This window comes from Diabrotica virgifera, chromosome 1, assembly GCF_917563875.1.
Source record: "Diabrotica virgifera virgifera chromosome 1, PGI_DIABVI_V3a".
NCBI lineage: Eukaryota > Metazoa > Arthropoda > Insecta > Coleoptera > Chrysomelidae > Diabrotica > Diabrotica virgifera.
In genome coordinates, this window is record NC_065443.1 from 96,341,294 (window position 1) to 96,359,473 (window position 18,180).

Genomic DNA, 18,180 nt, shown 5'->3' on the forward strand with positions numbered 1-18,180 from the left:
TTCAGTCTGGTTTTTGTTATCAACGTGAAAAGGCTGGTGATATTGAAACTTACAATATATTGTTGGAATTGTAATCGATTTCCTCTAGTTTTTCCAAGAAATGTGAGTTTTAATAACTGTTGTGTTATGTACTAAAGGCTATACATGTTTATGCTGATGAAAATTTGTTAGAGGGGTAGCCTGTCAGGTATTCCTTAACCCTTTAACGTCGGGAACCGCATATTCGCTCAAAAGTTTGCCTGCTAGAGTGCCACATACATTCACTTGCATTAAAATGTACTTCAGAGCTAGAAATGTTATATTCACTTTTACAAATAATAATTAGTAACATTTATCTTGTGTGCTTGTTTATTCAATTTTACACTAACGAACTTGTTTACCACGAAAGTCGGGAAACGCATAGATGCGCGGAAGTGTTAAACGGGAAGCGCAAGTCCCAAAAAAACCCCGTATATGGGGCACTGCACGTTTAAAAATGGCCGTCACGAAAGGGTTAAATTTGTGCAGTATTATTGTTTTCCAGTGATTTGGTTGGATTTTTTTTTAGTTTTCTGTAAGGTCCATTCGTGACAATTTCTTGGATTTTCTACAGATATTAGCCTTGTCCATAATTACTGATACGTCGCCATCGTCAGATACTGATGTTATTATAGACTCATCTTCTTTTAAAACGTTGAGTTCTTCTTTTCCTCTTCTTGGGACTTTTCAACTTCACTAATTACATCTTGTTTCTAAGAACTGCTGGACATGTTATAACATAATTTAGACCTTTTAAGAGCATCAGTTCCTCTTTTGCATTCAACTGCCTTTTAGATAGATTGATAATTGCTACAATAACAGCTCATATTTTAAATTAAATCTTTTTTTCAAAGCAATTTCCAGAGCGGAAATTGAAACGTCAAAAACTTATAAAATGTAATTTTCATTACTATCAATTGATTCAATTATGACTTAATTCCATATATAAATTTAATATATAACTTAAATGATTTTAAGTTTTACTCTTTCTCGGCGATAAAAAGTGTGAGTCACTAACTTGATCGTTGCAACACCTTTTCTATGCCAGCTCGGTCAGATCATATTTATAAACGTACTCTAAATTGAGACACTGGCAGCTGGGATGCAATAAACTATCTCAGTCACATAGAATGGGACAGCACCAGTCACATTAAAATTCTCAGTCAAATAGACCTTGCTGGCATGAAGATCAATTTTTTCTCAGTCGCATGGACCGAGACGGCAGGAAACGTGTTAAACAATAGGGGCGTTTTAAATAAATAAAGAATTCAATAAATTATTTTAATAAAAAAATATATACATTAACTACAATCATTAGTTGTACCAACATCTCCATTGTCACTAAAACATGACAAAATATTTTAAAAAATCATTAAAAAATGAACCTTCGTTTGTAGCAACCAAATATCACCATGGTTTGGATAAACAAAAAGATTGATTCAAAGCTTACTAAACAGAGTAGACACTTTTCCTATTCCTCGTCGTCCAGGGCCAGTAACCGTCTGTTAACGAATTTCTAACAGACCACGATTTTTTTCTACCAGAATAATTAAAGCCATCCACGCAGATGGAAACCATAATGTTGAATCACCACTTGTACTAAGTATAAGTGAGAACTCAATACGGGAAAATATAATTTGTACCGATCAGAGTAATCTGAATGGCTAGATACAAGGAAGAGCCGACATACTGCTCTTACAATCGAGTAAAGTCCTTTCCGAATCGGCGAAAACTAAAGAAAACTGCTCTAAAAACGCGAAACACTCCTCCACATTTTCGAAAGCCAACTCTTGAACCAGGAAGTCGATCGAAACGCTCTGACGATAGCTAAACATAAAAACAAAAGTTAATAATGTGATTAAAATGGTCACAAGGATGTAAATAGTACTTTGGTTAAAAACTTCAGTGTTGTGTTTATACTAAGTAAAATGGGATTTTGTAGTGCTATGCCCTGTTTTTAAACTAGGAGGAATAATTAAAATTTACCGCGCTGTACTGCTATTTTGTAATTGGTCCAACCTCAGGCAAGTTTACTTATGCAATTTTAGACACTCTTGGCATCTCATAGGTTAATTAAGTTATATCAGCGATATTTTGTGTTTTCTGCGCCATTCCTTTAATTTTTAGATTTTTATTCTGCTTTTATATAAAAAAAAACAGTTGTTTTTAGACCTCTTTAGCGACGTATCAGTATAACATAACAGTTATGGATTACTGTTGAAGGCCCACATTCCCACATGATCAACTAAAAAAGATGTATTTGGTGATTTTTCTAGTGACATTATTGGGTATAAATCTGTCTTTTGAGTTTACTCCTCCTGGTTTAAAAACAGGGCATAGCTGTCAATTTATAAAGATATTATCTTCATTTCCTTCCTCCCATTCTCTTTTTGAACCCTCAGCTGAACTGGATAGTATTCCAACGCTGAAAATCCGAACAGTATACAGTTTGAAGTCAATCGATAACATATACAGGGTGTTTGGTAACGAATGGGCCATAGCTTAACCTCAGATTCCTGAGGTTAAAAGGTCGATTTACGCTAACTTACTTTAGTACGAAAGTTGATAATAACCGAAATAGAGGGTGTCAAAGTTAAACTTTTATTTTATTTATTCTTGAATATTTCCTGACAGGCATGGGATAACAACACGAAATTTGGTAAGTAGGGGTTTTTTGGGACAAGAAATCTTAATTCGCCACCAAAAATTATGTATTACCCAGAAGGCGCCACAGACGCCTTTCATGCGCTCATTTAATACGTTCAATTTTTTATACCCATTCTACATACTTTTTGGATCAAAACCTTTATATTTTTACTTAAAAAAAGATATTTTACATTCATCTGGCTAAACTCAACCGTTTTCGAATAAACACATTTAAAATCAGCGATGCAAAATAATTTTTTGCATATCATTGTAGTTACACCCGAAAAATAAACTTAAAACCATAATAATTTCCAAAAATGTATCGCACATTCCTTCAAATAGAATTTACGATGCATTGACATAAATATGAGAACTTGTGCAATTATTATGGTTTCAAGTTTATTTTTCGGGTGTGACTACAATGATACATATGTATGTATTATGCAAAAAATTATGTTGCATCGCAGATTTAAAATTCGTTTATTTCGAAAACGGTTGAGTTTAACGAGATGAATGTAGTATATCTTTGTTAAGTAAAAAAAATATTAAGTGAACAAAACTTTTGATTCAAAAAGTATGTAGAGTGGGGATAAAAAAATTGAACGTATTAAATGAGCGCTGAAAGACATATCGTCGGTGATTCTGCAAATCCTCGTATGAGAATTTTTTTTAGAATTTAGTTTGTTGCCGTCAGAAACTTTGTTAAAAAATATACATGTTAACGTAATGAAAATGTCAAGAAACCTAATAAAGTTAACATAGTTACGAAATGACATTTTCATTACGTTAACATGTGTATTTTTTAACGGAGTTTCTTACAGGGCAAAAAACTAACTTCTGGAAAAAACAAATTCTCATATGAGGTTTTGCAGAATCACCGACGATATGTAGCGTCCTCTGGGTAATACACCATTTTTGGTGACGAATTTAGATTTGTTAAAGTCCGCTTACCAAATTTCGTGTTGTTATCCTATACCTGTCAGGAAATATTCAAGAATAAATAAAATAAAAGTTTAACTTTGACACCGTGTAGGTAGGTATTTCACTTATTATCAACTTTCGTACTGAAGTAAGTTAGCTTAAATCGACCTGTTTTAAGCTCAGGAATCTAAGGTTAAGCTATGGCCCATTCGTTACCAAACACCCTGTATACCATGAAGACTTAACCCATTCGCTGAGAAGTAACCATATCACTCGCAGGCGCGCGAACGGCATCTTACTGAAGGACCATATCATGCGCTGAACCCTGATTTTTGACCCTTCGCTTCGTTATCGATTATTCGCTATCTGTACACTAAACAGATACTAAGCGAATACGTTCGATAACGAAGTGAAGGGTCAAAAAATCGAGGTCCTGGCGAGTTATCGGTAGCGAATGGGTTAATAGATATAATGTCGAAAAAACAACACTAGCCTATTTTAGTTAGGATCATCAGGTACAGACATTGCTACATTTCCTGGACATCTTTATCCAGTAACTAATATACTCAGTGACATTAGCAGTGTTACACCCAGAAGGAATAATTTCTTGAACTTTTTTGGCAGCACAATGACTATATTTAAAGCATGCTATGATAACAATATCAATGTTTTACCTTTTATAGTTTTTGTAAAAATAAAGTTTTATCTTTTTTAAATTTTTTTTGTGAAAAGACCTATTTATGAAGACCGGTTGGTACATAAAATTTTTAGTTATTATTCCTCAGTCTAATTGTGTTCAGTGCAAGAATATGCGTTGAGTTCGAAGACACCAAAATTACCACCATTTTAGCGATTTTGACAGGGGTAGAATTATTGCGTATAGAGATATGGGTTTGTCGTATCACGAAATTTGTCGTGTTAATTGTATGGCAATGATAGTTATGCGAGTGTGTCGCGTGTGGAAAAACGAAGGTAGAGGAACACGAAGAAGACCAACTGGTCAACCGAGGTGTACCACAGGGCGTCAAGATGGGCGCTTTAGACTCCTGGCTCTGCGTAACCGTTTTGCTACTAAGCGTCAAATCGCTGACCAATGGTTTGGAGTAGAAGGTAGACTTGGTACTATACATACCCTATACCGTAACATTCGAGCCTTTGGACTGTTTTCCTTCCTTCCACGACGAGTGCTTCCTTTGACTGCGGACCACGGCAGCATTGGGTGACAGAATGGCATAATGCAGCATTCAGCGATGAATCGCGATTTTGTTTAGGTATACATGATGGTCGTAAGATGATAAGACGCCGACGTGGAGAGCGACGAGATATGGGGTTTGCTGTTGAGAAGCATCTACACAGGACAGTTAATAATAATAATAATAGAGTTTATTTGTAGCAACCTAGTACATAATAAATAAACCCAGTTTCTCACTGAAGTTGTTAGTCACATGGACTACAACTTGTGCGTGAGGGTTAAATTTAGATTATAAAATAAGTTGGAGTAATGGTTTGGGGGTTATTGCCTATGGTAGCATATCACCACTTTTATTTATTCGAGGCAGTATGACAGATGCGCGTTATGTTGATGACATCTTACAAACCAGTTTACTGCCTTATCTAGACGGCCGTCGAACTATGGACTCTCACCAAGAAGCTGTCGTTAATTTTTTGCCGTGGCTACCCCGTTCACTGGGTTTAAATCCTATCGAACGTGTGTGGGATATGATGGGGAGGAGACTGTCATTTTGCACCATCCTCCCCAGAGTCTGGCACAGTTAATCCATGAAATTCAAGCTGCTTGTAACGAGGTGCCTCAAGCAGACATCGATCATCTCATTTTGTCAATGCCTAGACGTATACAGGGGTGCTCAGCTAGGGGGTCGCCAAACACATTATTATTTTTTTTTTATTACATGTCAATAAAAAGTCTTGCCAATGTGATCGTTTCATTCTTGATTAAAATGTACCATGTTGCCAAACATGGTCCAGAAATGATTCCTTGTGGATGTAAGACTTCGAATGTCATTGAGTATAATAAAGGAAGAACAAATTTGAACATAAAAAAGCACGATTTTCCTATTAGTTTACCAAAGAGACTATCACCAAATGGCATATCTGATACCTGTCTCTGAAAAACAACACCTAATCCCATTTTACTTTCGCTGTGTCTAGGTACAAGCTAATTTGTACGCAAATCAAAAAGTTAGATACACGCGAAAGAAACGTCATCAAGCCAGTGACGTCATGATTTAGCGTGCGCTGTGACTGTATTTTTGGTACAGGCTAATTTTCCGATTTTTCAGTATATTTAGTGTTTGTTTGATAGACAAATATTAATTTGTGATTAAGAGAAATCAAGCAGAACTATTGAGATGTCTCAAACCGTTCTCAAACTTACTTGTAATAAATGAATGTGTGTATAAAAATATACATTTAGTTGACATGAATATGTACTGTTAATTAATTCGTTTCGCTTTAATCCAAAAACGGTTTGATCGGCACCTTTAGGTCTTTCTTTTATTCTAATTTTGGGCGGTAATACTATTTCACTTATAACTAAGAAAAATATATATTAATTTATGGCGATTACAAATAAAACGTATCTATGAAAATCTTACTTTTGATTTTTTTGTTGCTTTCCATAGTTAAAACTGATTCTCGACGCAAACTTTCGATTTCCTGCAAATTTTCAGGAAAAATTTTCTCTTTACTGTTTTCGTTACTTTTTGTAACTCAATTCCACTACGTTAGGTAGTAAAATTTCATTACCATCTAGAAAAGAAGACATATTGTTGATTATATAAGCTTAATTTATAAACTTATATAATCAATAATATTTCTTCTTTTCGAAATTTTAGTACCTAACGAAGAGGAATTCGTTTTAGTTGCAAAAAGTAACGAAAACAGTAAAGACAATATTTTACCTGAAAATTCGCAAGAAATCGAAAGTGGGCGTCGAGAATCAGTTTTAACTCTGGAAAGCAACAGAAAAATCAAAAGTAAGATTTTCATATGACATTTTATTTGTAATCGCTATAAATTAATATATATTTTTTAGTGATAAGTGAAATAGTATTACCGCCCAAAATTAGAATAAAAGGAAGACCTAAAGGTACCGATCAAACCGTTATTGAATTAAAGCGAAAACAAATTAAAAGATAATTTTCAGAGCTTTGACAATAATATTTATCTTACGTATAAAAATTATTTTAACAGTATTTTGTCATGTCAACTAAATGTATATTTTGCTAACCTGAACATCTATTTTTATATAATACCTATATTGATTTATTACAACTAAGTTTGAGACATCTCAATAGTTCTTCTTCCCTTTCCTTAATCACAAATATTTGTCTATCAAACAACAAACACTAAGCACACTAAAAAATCGGAAAATTAGCGTGTACCAAAAATACAGTCACAGCGCACGCTACATAATAACGTCACTGGCTTGATGACGTTTCTTTCGCGTGTATCTAACTTTTTGATTTGCGTACAAGTTAGCGTGTACTTGGACACAGCATTTTACTTTTAAGTGCAAGATTAAATACTTTGTGCTAACAACCACAAAACACGTGTGTGAAAAATTTAAATGAGAGTGATTATTTACATTCCTTGTGTTCGGTTACTTAAAATACCACAAATGGAAGAAAAATACTGAAACACAAATAAAATCTTAATATTTTATGTATTTACGTTTTCCAAGAGTAAGCGCATATGCTATGTCCTAAGCAAACAATCATTACCATTTATTATATGTAGTAATTTGTATACAAAAAATATTTCAAGCTTGAAACTTAAATGAAATCATTAAAAAAACTTAGTAAACAGTAGAAAAATAATAGATCCTTTGCAAAAGGTATATTTAAAAATCCCTAAATAAGGGTTACATTACATCACAGAACGTTTTCGGATTAAAAAAAAAATTCATCATCAGTGTTAAAATATCACAAAAACGTTCTGTGATGTAATGTAACCCTTATTTAGGGACTTTTAAATATACCATTTACAAAGGATCTAGTGTTTTTGTGATTTATGGTATACAGTCAGCTACAGGAATTTTATTTTCCTCGTGAATTTTAGTAAATAATATGTATAGTATCTAATATTCAATTTACATTCAGTAATCAAAATGAGTTAATCTTACACAATAGTGTAAATAGTTATTTATGGTTTCTATGTAAAAGTTGGAGTGACAGAAGTGATATTCACATAATCCTTAGTTTTTATCTCTGGAATAAGGTAGTGTCACATATAGGATAGGGTAATTTGAATATGAAACAAGAAACGACACACGTATTCTTTTTCTCATGAGCATCTTTCAGTGCGTCACAGTTTTTCGATTTCTTTCTAACGCATTAAATTGTATGTGACAGAAAAAAAGGCACGTCGGTGATTACTTTGGTAATTATTCTAGTTCGGTGATTATTCTAGTTGTCGATAGATGGCGCTATAATCGAAAAAAAAATATTTACGAATTATATTACCAGAGAACGACAGTTCTCGCCAGTGGCGCACACCAACACCCCCCTACACGGGACACTACATATACACGAAATTTTCGATTTTCTAAATCTGACTGATTTAAAAGATGGGCCAAGTCCCATCTTAAAGTTCAGGAAAAGACTCACCCATTCATATGTCAACCATCCATTTTGGTCCAAGGGTGTGGATTTTACGGCCTTTTCTATTTAGGGTCTGTTTTTCGTTCTCGTCCCCAAACCCAAAAACTTCAAAAATTTAAGTCCGACCGTTGCGGCTTCTAATAGTACTGATCATTACCTTTCCAACGCATGTCTAATTTTGAAAATCGGTTATAACATTCAAAAGTTACCGAGCTCAGAAGCATGACTCAATTTTTATTTAAAAAAGGGAAAATGTTTGTGGATATGTATGTGTGTTTAAAAGTTAAACCGATTTGAATTTTTTTCTGTGTTTGAAGAGGGGGCCTGGGCCGATTCAGAACCGGTGTAGTTTGTGACTTTTGACCACCCATAAGCCAGCTAGAGGATTTGGTAGGTACAAAACGGCATATTTTTTGGGGGTATATATCTTCGGATCAAGAAGAGACAGGAGAACCGCAAATACACCAAATCAATAGTGTTAAGTTAAGCTTTCAAATGGTGTCCAAGCCTTCAGGATCAGACATACACACGGCTCAGTATAGTCGAAAAACTAAAAAACTATACTTTGAAAATTTTGGTATTTCGACAATTACTCAAAATTTTAACCTACGAATTGCGCCAATCACTGAGCGTTTGTAGGACTCTAGACGAATCTAACGGTGTATACGTCATATCCCGGAAAATTCGAATTTTTAAGTTATAGGCTTCATAAGTATGATCAAATCTATTTCCTACGGGAAAAACGGTTTCTCAAGCTCAATAATTCCTGTAATAGCTTCAGTTATCATACTTGACCTTAGATCTATCAGATACTACTGGTAAATACGTTTTAAACTCATGTTTACTGATCAAAATCGGTTAAGCCTTTTAGAAGTTATTAAGCTACAAAAGTATAATCCAATTAACGATTATTCCCGAAATGGTTTATGTAGTTGTAGTGAATACGACGCTAAAGTTGATCTGGCAACAGGCAATTCGACTTCATTTACCGGTCATCTCAATATTTTTTTTCCAATCGTATTTCGAATAGAAAAAAATCTAGTGTACATTCGATGGACACTAGATCATTTGGGTGATAATGCAACAAAGGTGACCATTTATAAAGCTTAACGAGTAACAGAGGAACATTGTATTCAACTTCATACATTTAATTTATAAATAACTTTGAAAAACTCCTGATACAAGAATAAAAAGCCGCTAAACGCCTTAAAAATGAGTGGCGCATACAATACTCCAGCTACAAAAGATCTGATAGGAATATTACGTGGCGGGAAAATGTATTTTCATTTTGATATAAAACAAAATTCTAGTTTTATTTTAAGATTTTTCCATAATATTTGCTAAATTTGAAGTAAACGCGCCACAAAAGAGTTTCAAAATTCAAACTGTATCAAAGTTATTCTTTTGTGGCGCGTTTACTTCAAATTTAGCAAATATTATGGAAAAATCTTTTAAAATAAAACAAGAATTTTGTTTTACATCAAAATGAAAACACATTTTCGCGCCACGTAATATTCATATCAGATCTTTTTACCGAAAAATGCTCATGAAAAGAAGCATAATGTATTATACTGGTATATTGTGCCATGGATTTATAGGTTATGGTCTGAAATCCTGTCTTACTGCCGATCCGTCTCAAACTACAGCAAACATCAAAGGCGATACGGGACCTGACGTAGGCGTATAGTACATATATTGTTTTACCGCCAATGACTGTTTGACTGTCCCGATCATGTATATTAAAGAAATATGAATACATATTTCTTTACTGCGAACGGCGACGATCAGTTTTCGGTGACGAATATCTCACATCTTACAAATAACTTCCACTCAGTCAGGTCTATATCCTTTCGCACCTAGACTCTTTGCCACAGTTGCAGACAAAACGTTGGGATGAAATAATTCTTGCCAACAATCTATAAACCCTTAATGCAATATACGCTTATTCCATCCTGTTACTAAGGGAAAATCGGGATAAAATATTTAAGAAGTGTGGAGTTGTAATGTATAATATATCATTTGTAAATTAAGAATTTTGTTTCAAAAAGAAACAGTGGAATCTGGAGAAGTGCAAGTGTTATCTTAAACATAATTGTACATATTAACAAATTCTACCATATAAAGATATTACAAATATCTTTTGTTTGAAGAGTCTGAAAGATTTTCTTTTTGTATTCTTCACTAAACCGTTTTCGAGCTTAGTTACAGAATAGTTACTTTAAAAAAAACTCATTTTTAATGTATTACTTACGACGACTTACGTAGTAACTGACAAAGTCTAGTTTATTGGGACAATAAAATGATTACACATATACCAACCACAATATCACCTGCATGACGAATCAGGTATATTTTTAAAAGAAAGTACATAAAAAATAAAGTATATAGAACATACTACTTAGCTAATGGATAATATTACACACTTAAATAATTGAAAAAGTATTAGATGCCAGAAGAAGCTACGAATTCAAATAAAATTTCTGATCCTTTCTAAACAACCAGAACATAATATAAAGTTAGTAAATAAATAACTACAGAAGGAAAATATGCGACAACTGTAAAATTATATCTAAGAATGTCATAGACAGAATTGTATCATGCTACATACACATTTATAAATCAAATTTGTTTATATCATTTCAAAAAGTTGCCTACATTTATGTATACCAATACAATGACAACCGAACCAGCACACAGTAGTTCCAAATTCTGAAAACGTGGTCATGAGGTAAAAAAAGTCCCTATCTAGAAATTTTCACGTTTACAGTTGTTTTCTCATACTGTCGTAGAGCCGTAATACGTAGGTATAAGGAACAGACCGGATATATTCTTATTCATAGCTCAGGAACAAGTGAGCCATGTAGTACATTATTTTGGTCGGCGATAAAAAACAACGCGTATAATGAAAATGCTGTAAAACGTTTTGTAGTTTATCAATTTTATTGCTGTAAAGCAGATTCTAGACCTAATTGTGCATATAACAAGCAAGATAGAAGAAATGTACACCAATTTGTCAAATGCCAATGTCAAATGCCTAAAAAAATATAGGCCCACAAATAAGAGAAGGGGATATTATAGAATGTGAGAAAACCTGAGTAACACAATGATTAGATCAATAGAAATATCATAAACGAAATTATGGATACTATATGGATGACTTTTGAACAGATGGCATCCTACTATAGATCTAAAGTACCAGTTTTCTGGAGGCAATTTAAAACTTCATTGAATTGTAATTCAAATAAAACTTAACAATATCCTGCGACACATTTTTTATAGTTCATAGTAGTTCGCTATTATTATCACTACTTAGTGATATTTAGTAGAGTGTAGTCGAATTTGAAACAACACCCTTTAAATATATCAGATTTAGTAAAAATATATAAATACATACCTTTTTATAATGCATTTTAAATAATCTTTGCGCTCTCTTTCAATGAACCAGTTTAAGAGGTAGCCGGTCATGAAGGGAGCTCTACAGTAAAGAAAAAAGAATTTATGAAAATTGCCCGAACCCCAAGCCGACCGAATTTTTAATGCAAACGATATGCATTCGTCAGACTTTTCTTCTTTTGTGAGAGATTTCATGACGGTCATGATATCTGAAAAGGAAAAAAAATTGTAAATGATTGATTTTATTTAGACTGCACGTCAATTGAAGGAGGAACACTAGGATAGATATGAAATCTGTATCATATTTTGACTCATTCTTAATGTTTTTGAGTACACTGACCAGAAAACAAGTGGGCACCCTATAAATTTCTCAAAATAAACATTCATTGCGACACATATGCTTTGAAGTTGACAGTTTCTAATTTAGTCGTTGCCATCTAAGTTCAAAATGTTTATTTAAAAAGAAATTTTACTTTTCAAACATGTATTTCTACTCAATATGTGTGTAAAGTTTGTTGTTGTTTAAACCAATATCTACAATAAATGTTCCTGTTTAAACCAATATTTACTATAAATGTTCATCATCAATATTTTTGGAGTCTTGGTAGTGATTCTATGCGGTTTTTGGTATCAGCATTTTGAGATATAACTAGGGTTACCATAATTTATTAAGGCCAAATCCGGACAGGGGTAGTCCAAGGGGTTGTAGAAAATGTAAAATGTGAATTTGACTGTGTTGCTACCTCTACATTGTACATAATATATGCGAAATGTATATGGCACAATTGAAAGTACAGCTGTTTCGCTACAATATGCAACTAACATCGAAAATCTGTGCCAATTTAAAATACATATACACCTGTTTTTTAACATACTTTAGACCTAGAAAATAATATTACAGAACGATATAAAGGTTTCAGCTTTTTTAAAACTTACGAGAAGTGACGAGCGCTCATCAACTAATTCATCAACATTGACAGAATTTCAGAAATTTTCCACCGTTGGCGTTGGGCCAAGTGTTTTCCATTTTTTTTAGTAAAGAAAAAAATCCGGACATTTCTCATACCGGACATGTCTTTCAAATCCGGACTGTCCGGACGAAATCCGAACGTATGGTAACCCTAGATATAACCATATTAAAAATATTTTTTATTGTCATAGATATATGTAGTTAAAAAGAAGAACGATATTAATGAATGTGCATTTACGTCATGAACTACAATAAATCAACAATAGGGAATTTGCACACTTGTGTTTTATTACATAATAATTTTCAGTTTCATTAAAAAAAAGATTTCCACAATTTCACGTCTTAAAAACTCATAATAACTTAACAATACAAATTTAAAATCTTCTATGTATTTAAATTATTTCAAACGATCGAAAAAGCCCGCGAACACTTGTGACGTCACCAAGTTATATTCTGTAATAGTGATGTAACGAATATTCGTATTAGCATTCGCCAATATTCGCATTCGCGAAATTTGTGCGAATGTTTTGCGAATATGAATATCAGAAAAAACAAATAATTTCAAGATAATATTAGATTATTAAAATCAAAATCTATTCACTTCTCATCTTTTTTTTTTGTTAAGAGGTAACTTAACCTCATAGGTACAGTCATAGGTCATAGTCACATTATCAGCCTTCACTTTGTTTTAATATTTGGTATTAATGGTATTATGTAATAAATAAAGCTTAAGATTCAGATTGATTTACACTAAATATCAATTAACTTCTCTTTATAAACTTAGAAAACAGTTCAAAAATATAAACGATTTAAAAAAAAATGAATATTCTCATTCGCATCCGCATTGGTAATATCCAAGAACCCAATTAGATGCAAATTAGTAGTAGACGACCATATTATAATCGAACAGGTAATGGATTGTAGATACTTGGGTGTGGAAATATCTAGCGGCAGGCATCTGTGGCAAGAAACAAAACAGCAGGCAACGAAAGCAGCGAGAATATCTGGTTTCCTGTGGGATATAATCTGGCGGAATAAATATATGAGCACCAAAAGCAAAGTCCGCATTTATAAGACATGTATTAGACCCGTACTGACATACGCAGCCGAGACAAGGGCCGAGACAACAAAGACCAAACAAATAATGAGAACAACAGAAATGAAAACCCTAAGATCCATAAGAGGTATCACACTCAGAGATAGAATACGAAACGAAGACATATTGAGAGAGCTAGGCGTTCAAGACATAGTGAGATGAACAAGAGCACGACGACGCATGTGAAGAGACCACATAGATCGGATGTACCCTGAACGTATGGCGAAATGGGCGAAAACACAGAAGCCCAACTCCAAGCGGCCCATAGGAAGACCCAAAAAACGATGCATGCTCCGGATCGCAGCAGAGACTGTAACAGAAGAAACAGGACATAGTCCTATTACAAGAAGAAGAAGAAGCATCCGCATTCATGAATGTCAGTAGCAGATATTCGCATTTGTATTCATGAATGTTCAAAAAATGACATCCGTTACATCACTATTGGGTCATTTCATATGAAATCAACCAATAAAATGGTGACTTTGGATTTTCATCTTCCCGATTTTGATAATTTTTGGTACACTTATTCTACTTATAAAGTAGATGAAAAATCTGAATTTTCAAATTTTTTGGTCCAGTAGTTTTTTTGTAATTAATTTTTGAAAATTACAAAATTACCAAATTTTGCTCTTACATAGGTATAGAAAAATAGGAATATCTGTAAAACTACTTATTGGATATGCATGAGCGATACCTTGTTAAAAAGGTCTTTTAAAGGCCTTTCAAACGATGTGTCACATGACACATTTTCAAAATAAAAAAATTGAAAAAAATTTTGAAAAAATTTTTTTTAAATTTTTTTCAAAAACACCATTTTTATTTTTTTTCAAAAAAATATATATTTTTTGCCAATATTTTAGTGAGATACTGACCAAATTTTAAAATGGAGAAATCATGGGTTTAGGTACAAAAAATAAATAAAGTTTTCAATACACATGATTTTACCTTAAAAAATTAACTTTTTATTAAAGCTAATTTGGTTTCTCTTGGTTTTTGTAAAACTTATTTTGTTTCTATGAACCACTTTTTAAACTAGATACAAAAACTTGCATGTTCACGTTTTAGCTAGGCCACACCTCAATTTCCCTGATTGGTCAGTCTTAGAAATAAATTAGAATGCATGTTTTTGCAGGAAAAATCCTGCATAAAAGAAGCACAGGGGTAAACTCATTTTTAATTTATTTGAGCTCAACAAATAGACGTTGGCGTATCTATTGTGGTGTAAGAGTACGTGTTTAAAACTGTAAAAAAATTGCAAGTGTTGTTTTTTGAAAAATAGTGATTTAGGGGTTACGGCAAAACAATGTCTGAAAACCAGGCAAAAGAATGGTACAAGTATTCAACTAAGTGTTGTGATCCATTTAAAACTGGAAAACATTCAGAAAAACTTAGAAATGTTACTGAAGCCATGTGCAATCGCGTCGACATAAAAAAAGGAATGAAGATTTGTGATGGGTGTAGGCTAAAGTACATGAAGACTTTGAAAAATGCTGAATCTCCTGAAGCCGGGTAAGTTTTAATTTATTATTTTTTTTTACAAAAGTAAACATCTACATTGGATTTTTTTATTATATAGACATGAACTTTATTTATTTATATTAAAAAAATATTTTTTATTTATTTTATAATTTTTTTGTAACTTTAACACTTATTCAGTTCTTTTTTTTTCAGACCTTCAACAGAAAATCCATCCCCCAATTTTAAAGCCGAACCTAAGGTTGGACCAGACCTGTCTTTAGAGCTACTTAACCAATCACTTGAGCTTTTAGGAGAATCACCAATTAAAAAGAAAAGATTGACAATGCAGAAAGCGGAAAAGGTTAAAACTGTTATTGAGAAAAAATTAAGAGAGGAAAGACGAGCTGAAACTGAAGAGCCACCTGTTGAAGCTGTAAAAGAACATGAATGCGAGATGGTACAGCAATTAAAGAAGAAATTTAGGGAACTTACAAAAAGGAACGAGAAAATGCATTTGCTATCCTGCCTGCCTATTAGTTGGAGTAGATCAAAAATAGTGAAAGAATTCGGAGTCAGTCAGTATATGGCAAGGGCTGTTAAGCAGATGGTAAAAGAAAAAGGGATTCTGTCCACCCCAAATCCAAAGCCAGGAAAAACGGTTTCCCCTGAAATAGTCAAGTTAGTTACAGAATTTTATTTAAGAGATGACATGTCGTATGATGCCAGGAAAAAAAGACTGTGTATGGTCAAGCAAGAAAACCAGAAAGAACACGTTCAAAAACGCTTACTTTTAGCCAACTTAAAAGAAATTTATGCCCTATTTAAACAAGAGAATTCTGAAGTTAAAGTTGGATTTACAAAATTTTATGAGTTAAAACCAAAAAATTGCATATTAGCAGGACAAAGTGGAACACACTCAGTATGTGTTTGCACTATTCATCAAAACATTAAATTAATGATTAATGGTTCAAAACTGAATAAAATAATTGTTAATGAAAATAACAAACCTAGCTATCCGGATTACTATGCTTGCTTAACCAAAATAATGTGTAATCCCCCAATTATTGATTGTTATTTGGACCGATGCTCAACATGTCCTGGCATAGAAAATTTGAAAAATCATCTTATGGAAAAGTTCAATGAATCCTTCATTGATAATGTTTCCTACAAAAAGTGGATTTCTGTTGACCGGTGCAATATGGAAACGGTGATTAAATCTACAGAAGATTTTGCTGAAGACTTTGGTGAAAACCTTTTAAAATTAAAAACACATTTATTTCAAACATTCAAAAGGAATTTTATAATGAGACCAAAAATAATTTAAAAAATGGAGAAGCGCTCATTACGTCAGATTTTGCAGAGAATTACTCATTTGTTTTACAAGATGAGGTACAATCGTACCATTGGAATAATTCGCAAGCCACCCTGCACCCATTTGTGATTTACTACAGAAATGAGCAAGGAGAAATAAAGCATATGAATTATGTTTTCATATCTGATTGTTTAATACATAATACAATAGCTTTTCATTTATTTCTAACTGTGTTGATACCGGAATTGAAAAATGAAATTATGAATCTATCAAAAATATTCTACTTTTCTGACGGATGTGCCGCTCAATATAAGAACAAAAAAAATTTTTTAAATCTGTCCTACCACGAAAAAGATTTTGGTCTTACAGCTGAGTGGCATTTTTTGCCACATCACATGGTAAAAGTGCCTGTGATGGTCTAGGAAGCACAGTCAAAAGATTGGCCACTAAGGCCAGTTTGCAAAGGCCTTACGAGAATCAGATACTAACACCAGAGCAATTATTTCAATTTGCCACCGAAAATATTCACGGAATCACTTTTAAGTACTGTTCAACTGAAGAATATAATGAACATACTCAAAAATTAGAACCAAGATTTGCTAAAGCCCAAACAATACAAGGGACACAAAAAGTGCATGCGGTTATTCCTTTTTCAGAAACACAAATCATAACCAAAAATTATTCATTAAGTTCTGATCAACAAAAACAACTAATTCAGAAAGATTTGTGAGAATTAAATCAAATGGAACTTAAACTAATTGAATCTGGATTTGTAACGGTAGAGTATAACAATGCTTGGTGGGTGGCTTGTATTATAGGCAGAAATGATGAGACAAATGAAATTAAAGTTAGTTTCTTGCATCCAAACGGGCCAGCCCCCTCCTTTTATTACCCCAAACCTAAATCAGATATTCTAATTATTGAAAGAAAAATGATTTTAAGAAAAGTTCAACCCATTACCGCTACAGGTCGGACTTACACACTGACAAAGGAGGAAATGTCAGATTCCACCCACATTTTGGAAAGAAAAATAACTTTAAAAAATATTTATTTGAAATTTAGAGAAGCGTTTGTGTTACTTATAAAAAATTATTGTTTTCTACAGGGTGTCCCGGAAAATAGTGCGTTCCTTTAAGGTATGGAGAGAATACACAATTTGGAACAAAAAAGTCCTATACCATTTTTTTCTAAAGTTAGCCGTTTCCAAAAAAAAAGTTAACATTGTTTTCCATATACCTGTATTTTAAAGTTTGGAAATTTTAATAAACTGGCAACATCGAACGCACTACGGAATAATAACATAATAAAAACTCGTTTGTGATTGTGATTAACAGTATTTAAAATAATCCAACCTAATAGTAGGTAATACTTATGTATTTACGATTTGTTTACTAAAATTATTTTCTTTTGAAATGTATTGAAATACCTATTGCATAATTTTAAACGAATTACACATCTTTTAACATAAAAACACGTCTTTTAACTAAACTAGTATTATGTATTTAGTAAGGTTTAAATGGGTTGAATGCTGAGTACTGCTGAGGGCTTTAACTGAATTACATAGTTTTAATAGTTTACAGTGGAACTTAAATACACCAGATAATGTCTCAGTAATTTGTTTACTTGTGAACTGAAATAACTAAGTTGTACTTACTTGAAAATAATTATTATACCGAATAGATGTTTCAAGTAACCTTTCACAAACACCATTCATAGGTAATAACATAATAGGTAATACACTCAC

General features: G+C 32.9%; 1 protein-coding gene across 3 annotated transcripts in view; it reads right to left on the reverse strand.

Moving 5' to 3' along the window:
• Window positions 1-1,285: 1,285 nt before the first annotated feature.
• The window catches only part of LOC114333939 (leukocyte receptor cluster member 8 homolog), a 45,939-nt gene continuing 29,044 nt past the window's right edge, over window positions 1,286-18,180 (reverse strand). For all 3 annotated transcript variants that reach the window (XM_050657508.1, XM_050657503.1, XM_028283942.2), the window contains exons 5-6: window positions 11,602-11,809; window positions 1,286-1,845 (exon numbers count right to left, since the gene is read on the reverse strand). In XM_050657508.1, the coding sequence (XP_050513465.1) occupies window positions 1,683-1,845; window positions 11,602-11,809 (371 nt within the window). In that variant the 3' untranslated portion in view covers window positions 1,286-1,682. The remainder of the gene's footprint in view (window positions 1,846-11,601; window positions 11,810-18,180) is intronic.